The sequence below is a fragment of the Arabidopsis lyrata genome (assembly GCF_000004255.2).
Source record: "Arabidopsis lyrata subsp. lyrata unplaced genomic scaffold ARALYscaffold_6, whole genome shotgun sequence".
NCBI lineage: Eukaryota > Viridiplantae > Streptophyta > Magnoliopsida > Brassicales > Brassicaceae > Arabidopsis > Arabidopsis lyrata.
In genome coordinates, this window is record NW_003302550.1 from 21304422 (window position 1) to 21317273 (window position 12852).

The following is a 12852-nucleotide window of genomic DNA, read 5'->3' on the forward strand; positions in this document are numbered from 1 at the left end:
GTATTGACTTATTTTTCGTCCAAGATAAACCAGCTTTGTTTCATACTTAACGCGTCTTGTTTTCCAGGCCTTTTCGTCGATGAACACTATGGTTCATTCCTACGATTCCGCGGCCCGTGAATGCGCCGTGGCGAGGGAGCAATTCGAGGCTGCTCGAACCGATGCAGAGAGGAAAGCGACCAAGGCGATTCAAGCAGTGCAAGCTGCCGAGGCTCTGATTATGGCCGAGCGGGAAACGCGGCGAAAGGAGGCCGAGAAGAACGTTCGTATCCGTCAGAAGGCCGAGGCGGAAATCGAGCGTCTTAAGCGCTTGCTCACCGAGGAGAAGGCTCTTCGCGAGACCGAGGTGGCTCGAGCAAGGAAGGCTGGCGAAAGGAAGATCGCCGGAGAGTTCGACGAGAACGTCAAAATGACCGAGGCGAAACTGGCAGAGTTCGGCAAAGTCTCTGAGCGGTATGTATACTTTCTTCAGGCGAAGGCCAACGCCGAACTGATCGAAGCGCTCGAGGCCGGGGGAAAGATCGAAGATGAAAAGGTCGAGGTCGCCAAGTGGAAGGATGAGTATGGAGATGCGGAGGCTGAATACGTCAGGCTGGGGGCCGAGCTTCTCGGGGATCTGAAAGTTCCTCCGGTATCTCCCGACTCTACTCACGACGGCTTTGGGAATAGGTCGGTGGAAAGTGAAGCCGCTGATGCCGGGGTGCTTGACCAATCAGGCACAAACCTGAATCCCGCGGCCACAGATGTCCCCGATGAAGAGCAGGATGAATGAGCCCGAGGTGTTTCATCTTTTGTCTTCCTATTTTTCATGTTAAGTTTCTTTTTTGTAAAAATTATGCCTGGACGGCTTTATCCATCTGAACATGTGTCCCCTTAGTCGTATTTGAATTGTCTTGTTTATCTTGAGATATTTCTGAACTGCATTCGATACGTTAATATGGCTTGTTCGTCGAGAAGTTAGTCGTTTTCCGAGCCGTTTTAACTTCCGAGCCAAAAACAAAAAGAATCCTGCACCAGTGTTAAGTTAACTGGGTTTTGGTAAAGATGACTTTCGGTTCAGTAGGAGTTAACTTCTAGGATTATTTTAACTTCCGAACCGTGACGATGAATAGCGTACCAGTGTTAAGGTAACTGGGTTCTCGTAAGCATGACGTTAAGAAGTTAATTTTTCCGAATCGTTTCAACCTCCGAGCCGAAAGTGAAACGAATCGTGCACCAGTGTTAGGATAACTGGGTTTTGGCCGCGTGGGACTAATCTTTATCGGTTGCGACCCGAGCTGATATAGTCGATTGCCAGTGCTTAGGAGCGAACTGGGGTACCAGTGTCGAAGTCGACTGGGTTTTCTAAAGACAATTTCTTTATGGCAAGATATCTCCGACCAAATTGTCTCGAATGCTTATATAGCGCGCTGTAACCGAGGCGGTGAAATGAGCTTTTCTGTCCGTGGACGTGGCCATCGTCCGAACGAACTTTTAGCTTTATAGGTCGATAAGAATACCGTAAAGGTTTCCGAGATGAATTTCGGGATAGATGTCGAGGCGGATAAAATTGAAAATCCGAAGGGTAACACTTAGAGAATTCTGTTAAAAAGTTTTCAGTGGGAGTATATGTATACGGACCCACTCCCCCCCTTTTTTAATTAGGGGGGGTAGCTGAACTCGTCCGAGGACGAACTGCCTACGTACCCTTTTCAGGGATCAAGCCACCCCGTAGTTCAAGTACATGCGTACCTTAGGTTCTTAGCGATAATATTTCCTTAGATGCATTGCGTTCCAGGATCTAGGTACCGCTTTGCCGTTCATGTTGATGAGTTCGTAGACGCCGGGGCGGATGACCTTTGCGATCGTGTATGGTCCTTCCCAATTTGCGCCGAGCTTCCCTGCGTTCTGTTCGGCGGTATTCTCGAAGACTTTGCGTAGTACAAGATCTCCTTCGTGGAAGCTGCGATGCTTAACGTGAGAATTGTAGTACCGAGCCATTGCATTCTGGTAGTTCTGTATACGGACCAAAGCCGAATCTCTTCTTTCGTCAATCAAGTCCAGTTCGTCCAGCATCATCTGAGTGTTGGATTTTCCCGCTCGGGGAGCAAACGTCTTCTTATTCCCGGGATCTCAGCTTCGGTGGGAATTACGCATTCTGTGCCGTAGACGAGGGCGAAAGGTGTTTTTACCGTGGCCCGCCGCGGCGTGGTTCTGTGCGACCATAGTACTCCTTCCAATTCGTCGGCCCAGCGGCCTTTCTTCGCATCGAGGCGCTTTTTTATTCCGTCAAGAATCGTTTTGTTTGCCGCTTCAGCCTGTCTGTTTCCCTGAGGGTACCGAGGCGTAGACTTGCTGAGGCAAATTCCCCATTTCTCACAGAATCCTTCGAATCGAGCCGAAATGAACTGCGATCCGTTGTCTGTAACAATCTCGTAAGGTATCCCGTGATGGCATATGATGTTCTTCCAGACGAAGTTCTCGACTTGTGCGTCTTTGATGCTGGCATAGGAGTCCGCCTCGATCCATTTGGAGAAATAGTCTGTTAGTACGAAGACGAGTTTCTTCTGCTTGGAGTTGTGTAGAGGTCCGATAATGTCCATGGACCAGCGCATGAAGGGGTAAGGCGAGGTGATGGAAGAGAGGAGCTCGGCGGGTTGATGAATGGTTGGTGCGTGTCTCTGGCATTTGTCGCACCGCTGAGAAAACTTCTCGCAGTCTTTGACCATCGTCGGCCAAAAATACCCGTGGCGCTTGATCTTTATGGCTAGGGATCTTTCGCCAGAGTGATTCCCGCAAGATCCACCGTGTACTTCTTCCATGACTCTCCGAGCTACGTTTCCTTCGACACAGATAAGGAGGGGTCCGGAGAATCGCCATTTAAAGAGTTCTCCGTCGATCAGAGTAAACCGCGCTGCTTTTGCCTTAAGCTTCCGAGCTGCCCATTTTTCAGCAGGAACTTCTCCATCGGCTATGTAACTTCAGATGGCTCCGATCCATTTGGCGTCGCTTCCGTATTCGGGATCGGTCGCGTCTATAGTTTGCTGGTCTAGCAGTTCGATGTCCATTTCTTCCGGTTCTTCCGTCTCCCGAGCTGTTAGAACTTGATCTTTGCTACTGTCTTCGATGCTCGGCTTTTCGATGAATTCAACCGGTATGATTCTCTTCAGATTCGGGTCGGAGGTTGAAGCTAGAGCCGCTAAGGCGTCGGCCGACGTGTTCTCGCCTCGCGGGATTCTGGTTAACTCGAACTCTCTGAACTGTTTCACCAAGTTTTGCGTGAGGGCAAGATATGCTTCCATTCGTTCGTCGCGAGCCACGAATTCTCCATTGAATTGATTGGCCACGAGCTGAGAGTCGTAAAAGGCTCGCAACTTGTTGATCTTAAGTCCCCGAGCCAGCTTAAGTCCTGCTATGAGTGCTTCATACTCTGCCACATTGTTAGTCGCGTTGAAATTAAGCCGAAAAGATTATTCGAGGATCTCGCCCTCTGGTGATGCTAGGCAGATTCCGACGCCAGAACCTTGTTTTGAGGATGATCCGTCGACGTGGAGGTTTTCTGTGGGCAACTCGATGATATAATTGGCCAAGACTTGAGATTTTGCGCACGTTTTGTTCCTGTATTCGATGTCGTACTCGCTGAGCTCTACTGCCCATTGGCCAGGCATCCCGACTGGCTTGGACTGTGCAGGATGGTTCGGAGTGACACGGGCGCCATGACGACAATCGAGTGGGACTAGAAATATGGCCGTAGCTTCCGAGCTGACATTATTACGGCGAGAGCGAGCTTTTCAGTTTGCGGGTAGCGTGTTTCCGCGTCGGTGAAAGTTTGCGAGACATAAAATATCGGCTTCTGCTCCCCTCTGTCTTCCCTGACTATGACTCCACTTATCGCTGTATCAGAGACTGCGATGTAGAGAAATAATGGTTCGCCCGGGACTGGTTTTGCCAAAACCGGTGGATTAGCCAGATACTTCTTCAGTTCCTGGAAAGCTTCTTCACAACGATCAGTCTATTCGAATTTCTTTTTTCTGCGCAGAGTATCGTAGAAAGCCAAGCATTTGTCAGTGGATCGCGAGATGAATCGGTTCAAGGCTGCGACTCTCCCGGTGAGACGTTGGACTTCGCGCTTGTTCTGTGGTGAGGGCATGTTCAACAGAGCATCGATTTGCTTTGGATTCGCCTCGATGCCTCGGTGGGTTACGAGATATCCTAGGAACTCACCCGACTTTACCGCGAAACGACATTTTGCCAGGTTGAGCTTCATGTTGTGCTTGTTGAGCTGGCGAAAGCAGTCGTGTAGGCTATGTGGTCGTTTTCTTCAAGGGATTTGACTAGCATGTCGTCGATGTAAACTTCAATCGTTTTCCCGAGCTGCTCAGAGAACATCCTATTGACGAGTCGTTGATACGTTGCGCCAGCATTCTTGAGTCCGAAGGGCATGACTTTGTAGCAGTAGATACCTCGGTCTGTGATGAATGCTGTCTTCTCGCGATCATCAGGGTGCATGAGAATCTGATTGTATCCTGCGAAAGCATCCATGAATGATAGCAACTTATTTCCCGCGGTTGCTTCCACTAAGCGATCGATATGTGGGAGTGGAAAGCTGTCTTTAGGGCAAACTTTGTTCAGATCGGTGAAAATCGACGCACACTCTCCACTTACCGTTCTTCTTTTTAACCACGACAGGATTCGCTAACCAGTCTGGATATCTTGCTTCGGAGATCGAGCCGATCTTCAGGAGCTTTTCTACTTCGGCATTCACGGCATCTGCGCAATCCCGACCCAATTTTCTTCGCTTCTGCTTGATGGGCTTGAAAGATGGGTCAACATTCAGCTCGTGGCAGATTACGTCGATGCTTACTCCGGGTAGATCTTCAGCCGACCAGGCGAAGGTGTTGATGTTCTTCTTGAGGAATGAGATGAGCTCGGTCTTTATTTCTTCGGTTAAGTCGCTGCCGATTTCCACGTATCGTTCAGGCCGTTCGTTATCGAGACTAATGGAGATTACAGGATCCGAGGTAGGCTTCTTCTCCTCGCGCGCCTCCTCAATCTGTAATTGCTATAACTGTTTAGATATAGCTTTCTCTTCACTCCGGCCAAGTTTTGATTTCTTGTTGTCGGTCTCAGCCTTTGCTTCAGTGACAGGGTTTCGGAGTTTGTGTGCTGCCATGAAACACATCCGAGAATTCTTCTGACTGCCCCAGATCGTTTTCACGCCATTGGGGGTCGGGAATTTGACACAGAGATGATATGTTGAGGCGACTGCTCGCATTAGATTTAGCCACGGAGTTCCCATTATGACGTTGTAGATGGTAGGTTGATCGGTGACCGAGAAGTTGACTATCTTTGTCACCCTGCCGGCTCGGACCGGTAATTGGATAGTTCCAAGCGTCATCAAAGTTTCTCCTGAAAATCCGAGGACTGGCCTCGGGGTCGGAGTTACCTGTGACATGTCGATGTTCATTTGTCGGAGCGTTTGGCGAAAGATTACGTCGATGGTGCTGCCGGTGTCGACTAATATTCGGTAAATGTCATGGTCTCCTATCGCTAATGTGATGACGAGGGGATCGTTATGAGGCATGTCAAGCCCGTTCGTCTCGCTTTCCTCGAATGTGATCACGTCGTTAGGTCGATCGAAGGATCTTGTCCAATTGCTAGGCGCTTCGGCTCGGCGTTGATAAGCTTTGATTGCTGCTACGGTGTCAGGACATTACGGCGATCCACCCATTATGGTGAGGACTTTTTGCCGTGTATTGTCTCGGTCTTCGTCTTGCGTCCCCCGGGTTCTTTTCTGTGACTCCTGATTCCTTGGCTCGGGGTCTCTTCCCGGGTTGGTCTGTTCGGGTTCTGGCTCTGGCTCGAGGTCCTTAAGTGTGACGTTCGTCCCGAGCTCTCCAGCTAGGAATTTAGTTGCTAACTTAGCGCCGAGACTTCGGCATCTCGAAGTATGGTGGCCGAAAATTTTGTGGTGTTCGCAATATTCTTTATCATTGCTCGGTGGTTGATCCCTCGTCCAGGTGAAGGATTCTCTTCCTCGCCTACGGCCTCGGCCTCTGCCTCGGGGCGTGTCAATCTGGTAGTTATGGTATCCCGAGAAATTGCGCCCTTCGTGATGCGTATACGTACCGCTCCCGCGCGTCTTCTTCTGGACCGAAGGCGTCGCTTGGGTTTTCTCGGTTTTCTCGGCTCGGGGCGCCTGCTTCGTTGGCTCATGCCACTTTGCTAGCAACGCCATCTCTTCTTCATGAGCGATGAAATCCGAAGCTCGGTGCAGCGCGTCGCGAATTGTTGTTGGTTTAGACAGGTTCAACTCTTTCCTGAATTCTGACTTGTACCAGAGAGCTTTCTTCAAAGCCGAAAGGGCAGCTACATCCGTGATTCCTTCGACCTTGGCTAGTGTCGATTTGAAGGTTGTGAGGAAATCTCTTAACGGCTCGGTGGGCTGTTGAGATAGAGACCACAGATCTGCGTCGGAGGTTCCGGGGTCGATGAGCACGGAGTATTGCTTGAGGAAAAGTGTCGACAGCTCGTCGAAACTGTCAATCGAGTTGCGTTCTAATCTTGAAAACCACTCTAAAGCGGGTCCCTTGAGGTGTTCCACGAATAGTAAGCATAGACCAGCATCCTTCTCCCCGGGCTTGAACCTGGCTTGGGCCACGGATATCACGAACGATTTGATGTGACACTTCGGGTCGGTTGATCCGTTGTAAGAGTCGATTTTGAACTTCCCCAGATTGGACATCGTCATTTCGGAAATTCTTTTGGTGAAAGGCGTATTCCGAGACTCTTCCAAAATTCGGTCAATGTTCGGTGCGGAGGATGAAACGCTATGTATCTGGGTTTTGACGAGCTTCATATCAGCTTCCGCCTTGGCTAGGGAGGCTCGGATCTTGCTGAGCTCGTCTTCTCTTTCGGATTCTTCGGCCCACTTTATGTTTTCCTCAGTTTCTTCGTCATCGGTGAGATCAGTTCGCTCGGCGGAATTAGCTCCGGCTCGGGTGCGCTCGTCTTGCAGATCATCCGCCTCGTTCGTCAAGTCCACTGCGTCTGGCTCGGTGGGATCATCCTGATTCTCGCGTCTGGCAGGGTCGGCTCGAGTTGCGACTCTAGTATTGTCGGTTGGTGTCACGAACGTGAGTCTTGTTGGGTTGATGCTGGGCAAATCCCTCCGGGCTCATGGCGGCCGAGTCTAGAAACGCGTGGTTTTTTGTTGCCCACGGGTTGCGTTTTCGTCGATTCGCTGCGCCAAGGTTTTGTTAGCTTTTTCTTGGTCGTCGGCTTTCTTCTGGAATTTAACCATCATATCCTTCAGTTCGGCTAGGGTCGCTGAGATTGCCGAGTCGGCCTGAGGATTCTGAGGGTTCGGAGGGTTAGGGTTCCCTCCTCCGGCTGGTGGTGTCTGACGATCGTCTTCGTTCACCATCCTCTCTGGTATTCGAGTCCTGCGTTCTTAGGGTAAGAGAATTCTAAAGTAATCCCCACAGACGGCGCCAAACTGTGGAAGTCGAAACTAACACAATCGAGATTTGTCTAGGGTTTTATTTTAGGGATACGATAAGCGTGAATTCTCAAAGAACAACAGAAAACAATTGTAACCAAAGATGGTGTTCTTGATTTTATTGATAAAAAGAGTAGTTTTGATCGTACAAGAGTTTGATCGTAAAAGAAAAAGGTGTTCGTGCTGTAAGAGCTTTGTGTAGTATAAATTCTAGAGCGATATTGCTTGTTTTCCTATGAGAGCCTTGAGTCTCTTTATATAGCGATCATAAACCACCTCTCCAGCGATATTCTCGGAAGATTTCCATTTATCTTGAAGTCGGCTTAGAGTATCGCGGATTTAGGATAATTTCCTTATTCTTCGGAGTTTCTTGGAAGATTTCCTGATTCGAGTTGATCCTTCGAGATTCTTCCTTATCATTTCCGGGTCTATCGGAAATGATCCTTCTTTTTTGGAAATGACGCCTTGCCTGGAAATGGTACTTTGAAGACGAATATTTACTAAGTCTTTGCCTCGGGTGATGATGGAGACTTAGCTTCGGATAACTTGTGCAATCGGCTCGGAGATAAGAGAAGCGCGGCCCGGGTTTCCGAGGGAAAGCGGCTCGGGCACACGGAAGGAGCCAGCTCGGGCGTGCTGGTGTGAACCAGCTCGGGTACTCGAAGAGAGCCGGCTCGGATTCACAAGCTTGCTGGCAGATCCCGAGCAGGCTACGGGCGTTCCCCGAGGCGACCGTTGTACTGACCCGAGGTGAATGACACTTTGCACCGAGGTGATGGCTTGCTTCCTCCGAAGTGGTTGGTATGCTTCTCCGAGGTGCCTTCAGAAGTTCCCTGAGACGTCCAAATCCGGCTCGGTGCTAAGGGATGGAATCCGACCCCAACAAATACTATTAATAAGAAAAATAAATAAAAAATGATGTTTAATTCTCACGAGATGGGAATATATGGCGGGATGGGTTTGGATTGATATAAATATAGGATTGTATACCACGGGTGAAATAGTAGAATTAACAATAAAATGTGATATTTATTGTTTGGTAATGTACAATCAAACATAATAAATGTGATGTAGCCAAATAAAAAAAAATATTGTTACTATAAAATCCAAATAATTCTATGTGAACTATGTAAAAGACAAAATAATATTAGATTACATAATATCGTAAACTAACGACTAACTAAAAACCGCACACAATCAATCGAGATTTATTTATCAACACAAACAATAACAATATTATACACAACAAATTCTACATTTTATAAAAAATCAAAAATAAATAAAATAATTAACCCGCGGTGTACCGCGGGTCATATCCTAGTAATTAAGTAAGTATGAAAGAGAAAGAAAAAATAAACCAAGTTTCTCCTTCTATTTATGATTAATAACGAAAATGCCATTGATTAAAAAAATTGTTTTCCTACTTCAATAAATCTGCGACACTATTCATTCCGGCGTCGATGATACTGTTCATCACCGGATAATATTTATCAACCACATAACGACACTGTTCATCTATGTGAACAGTGATTTTATTTACATGTTAAATGATATATTATCGTGATAAGTTCATATAATATGTGTTACATTCATAGTTATCGTGTTAAACAAGTTGCCATATCATAAAAAAATTAATATTTTATATTAATTTAGAATTGTGAATTAATATATATTTTTAAAAAAGCTTAACTAATTACATGATAAAAATATTATAAACAAATTACACAGAATGATAACGATAACAATAATGATAACGCACTACACATACTTGTAACGTGTTAAGATATTAAATATATCAAATAATATTACTATTAATCTGTTAATACATTAAATAGTATTATATATTGATAAATTAGGATGCCGACGAGATACCTAACAAATGATTATGTATTAGTTTAGATATTGATTTATTTATTTAACATGGTAAAGTAAATTGTATGTCGAAAATTTAACATTTAACACAATACAAAAATTATAAACATGCTATATAAAATATTAACAAGATACAAAATTTAATTAAAAGAAAAAGTTTTGTGTGAATTACATATTTTTTGTACCATGTTAATACATTACTAAACAAGAAAAACATAAAGATACAAACTTAATAAATGATTACTAAAAGATAGTTTAATAGATTAACCAAATTGTTTACGGTCTAAACAAAGTTTTATGGGTTAACGGGTACGTTATTTTTCTGGGACGAAATCCGAGACATCCTTCACCATATTTCCTTATCTCCTCTTCCAACTTTGCCAAAAAAAAGTTTAATCATCAAAATTTTTCATTAATGACCACTGACAGCTCGCCGGGTTCATGAACTTCCAAACCCACATGATATCTTGCTTTTGTTACTTGAATGACACCACAATTGAACCAAAAATTGAACCATAGACTCCGCCGGTATCCAAAACTGCTGTCCATGGCTTTACCCATCACGGAATTAAAAACTCACTCCATTTAGATTTTGTTATTTCAAGTTCACTGAGATGAATTCTTGGCCGGAGCAATTTCTCCGGAAATGTGCAACGAAGAGAAGAGAGAGGTAAATGTGAGAAATTAAAAAATTAAAAACAAAGAGAGAAAGAAAGATAGTATAGTAATCTTCTTAGTTTTATTACTGTAGAAATAGTATCTATTTTACTCACCTAATTTTTCAATCCTCTGAGCATATCCATTGATATTTTCCATATAATATTTGAAATGATTCCTTTGATAGACTTATTTTTGTGATATTTTGTCACTTTATTTGAAATCTAGTCGTATTTGTCTATATCTCATATTTCAATTTTCAACTATTATATTCTCTGTTTTAGGTACCTATAAATTTAGAGTTTGTACTTTTTAATATATCTAGAAAGAGTAATGCAATCTGACTAAATAAAATTTTATGTTGAATCACAAAAGAAAAAAAATGTTGTCCATAACAGCCGATTTGTCTATAATACATTAATACAATCAGAATTCAAGAATCCAATCATTTTGTTCAAAGACATCAACAAATCTTTCTAAGAATATCAGAATTCAAGTTCTTTAATCTCATCGTTTTCTTTTTGTAAAAAAAAATGCGTCCCATACGAGCTGCCGTGTTACTCTTTCTCGGTCTCATTCCCCAAGGCTGTAGCAAGAAGAAGCTGAGAGAAAAGCGTATACCTTCTTCCTTTCAGGATTCCTCTTTATGAAACTCTGTTGCAGTATACACTATATCCCACAGAGCTTCCCAAAAATAAAGCCCATACCGCACCACAAACGGGGCTGTGAACTTGATGACGCTCCTTGCGCATCTTTCACTGATCAGTACAAAATTGTTTCCTAACCGATCGGCTACTTAGCCAAAGTAAGAAGTAATTTCGGTTTAAGAACTTCTAAACATACACAGGCACAACTTTAGCTTTCGAAAATATTTCCTTTTCACATTTCCTTTTAATATTTTATTTTATTGACTTAAGTTGGGTTTTCCATTTACTCTGATATATTCAAAATTATACGTAAAGGGAAATCTGATATTTAGATCTACGTTTATTACATAGTTTGGCCGCTAAAAACGGATTATAATTGTACCGAGGAAATAAGTAGTACTCCCAAAGACACTCACGAACTCAGCTTACTACACAGTATTGGTAACACAATACTAATGAGCTTTTTATTTGTCTAATAATGCCTCTTTCCTCGCTTAAGCAGTAACTCCCAACAGTTTCTTCAGGTCCTTCTGCAATTGCGAAACAACGATGTAACAAAGCAATTAGAAACTGAGGCTCTAAACAAAACTCAAGTATTTGATGATTATATGTGATAGAGACATTATTACCTCAATACTGAGAGGAGAAGTAGTTGGCGCGTAACGGTCAACAACATTTCCATCTTTGTCAACCAAGAACTTAGCGAAGTTCCACTTGATGCCGTCTCCAAAAAGCCCGCCTTTGCTTGATTTCAGAAACTTGTAGATTGGAGCAGCTTTGTCACCGTTCACATCAACCTGTATTAGTGCAAAGGTAAAAGAATCAAGTCCAAGTAGAGATCTGAAAATGATTCACTGATACTGAAAGAGCTTGAATTCTTGGTTGTAGTTTGAAACACAGAGTCACCCATTTTGAACGAAAAAGTTATTAGTTTCAACTACATGATCCAAAAATGGTTCAATGATACTATTAGAGCTTGCAACATTCTCACATATCATGTCTGAATGAATTTGAGATAGTGGACAATTGAAAAGTGCTACCTCATCTCGAGGGTTTACTCAAGAAATGCGAAAAACTACGAAATCGAAACTAAATAACTTCTTCATTCAAAATGGGATTACTCTTGTTTCAAACTAAAACGAAGAACTAGTATATCCCAAGATGTTAAAATACGACTGAACTAGAAAGAATCACAGAACAAGAAAAGTTGCTACCTTGTCGAAAATCGGGTACTCAGCCTTGAAACGAGTACAAGCAAACTGAACAATCTCTTCATTTGTACCAGGCTCTTGATTCCCAAACTGATTACACGGGAACGCAAGAATCTCAAACCCTGAATCAAAAATCGTAACCATCAACAACAAACAAAATCACAACCCATGATTACAAACAAACAAACAACTAGTAATTATATACCATGGTCTTTGTACTTCTCATAAAGCTGTGCAAGCTCAGTATAGTTCGAATTAGTCAAGCCACTGCATGAAAATTCAAACACCAAAGAAACTAAGTCACTAACCAATGAATTTATGATCACAAATCAAGCCTGTGTGTTACACAAATATCGAAGTTTTACCATTGAGAAGCAACGTTCACAATCAAAAGAACCTTCCCCTTGTAGATGCTTAGATCAACATCGTTTCCCTTAGCATCCTAATTCAATTCCAGACTCAAATCGTTCAAAATCGGATCACAAATCCAATCAACAAACACAAATTTCCGATCTAATAAAAGAAATTAAAATCGAACCTTGACGGTGAAATCGTAGATAGATTTGGGTTCGGAAGAAGTAGCCATTGAATGTTCCGATCTAGAAAGTTTAGCACCCGTTGTAGAGATTGGAAGAGAAATAATCCGATGAGAATTGAAAAGTGGTTTCGCAGAATCGAATCGTTTTGATGAAGATGATGATGATGATGATGATGATGATGATAAACTTCGAAGGAGAGGACTGGTTCTTCTTATATAGAGAAGTCGAATTGAGGATCGAAGCATTTGCAAAACAGAAGATTCGTTTCTCACAGAATTTAGATATTTATTTTGTTGGAGTCAAAATATCATTTAGCCTCATGATCCGTGTTCAGTGGTTGGAGAATGGAATTGACACGTGGATGTTTGAGAGGAAGACACGTGGATGTTTGAGAGGAAGACACGTGGAGAACAGTCGGTGTGATTACGTCATCAGTTGCGTTTATT

The 12852-nt window shown here is 43.7% G+C and overlaps 1 protein-coding gene across 1 annotated transcript; it reads right to left on the reverse strand.

The window, feature by feature from the left end:
• Positions 1-10950: 10950 nt before the first annotated feature.
• On the reverse strand, positions 10951-12714 carry LOC9308674 (probable phospholipid hydroperoxide glutathione peroxidase 6, mitochondrial). The gene is made up of 6 exons (XM_021022567.1): positions 12406-12714; positions 12233-12309; positions 12073-12134; positions 11871-11989; positions 11286-11453; positions 10951-11186 (listed from the first exon to the last, which is right to left on the reverse strand). Exons 1-6 carry the CDS (start codon positions 12649-12651, stop codon positions 11151-11153), a joined length of 708 nt encoding a protein of 235 aa, XP_020878226.1. The 5' UTR covers positions 12652-12714; the 3' UTR covers positions 10951-11150.
• Positions 12715-12852: the final 138 nt, after the last annotated feature.

Coding starts and splice junctions, on each gene's coding strand:
- LOC9308674 (XM_021022567.1), bottom strand. CDS start 12,651: ATGCTTCGATCCTCAATTCGACTTCTCTATATAAGAAGAACCAGTCCT. Junction 11,990..12,072: donor TGAGAAGTACAAAGACCATG/GTATATAATTAC, acceptor TTTTTGATTCAG/GGTTTGAGATTCTTGCGTTC. Junction 11,187..11,285: donor CTTCTCCTCTCAGTATTGAG/GTAATAATGTCT, acceptor TCGCAATTGCAG/AAGGACCTGAAGAAACTGTT.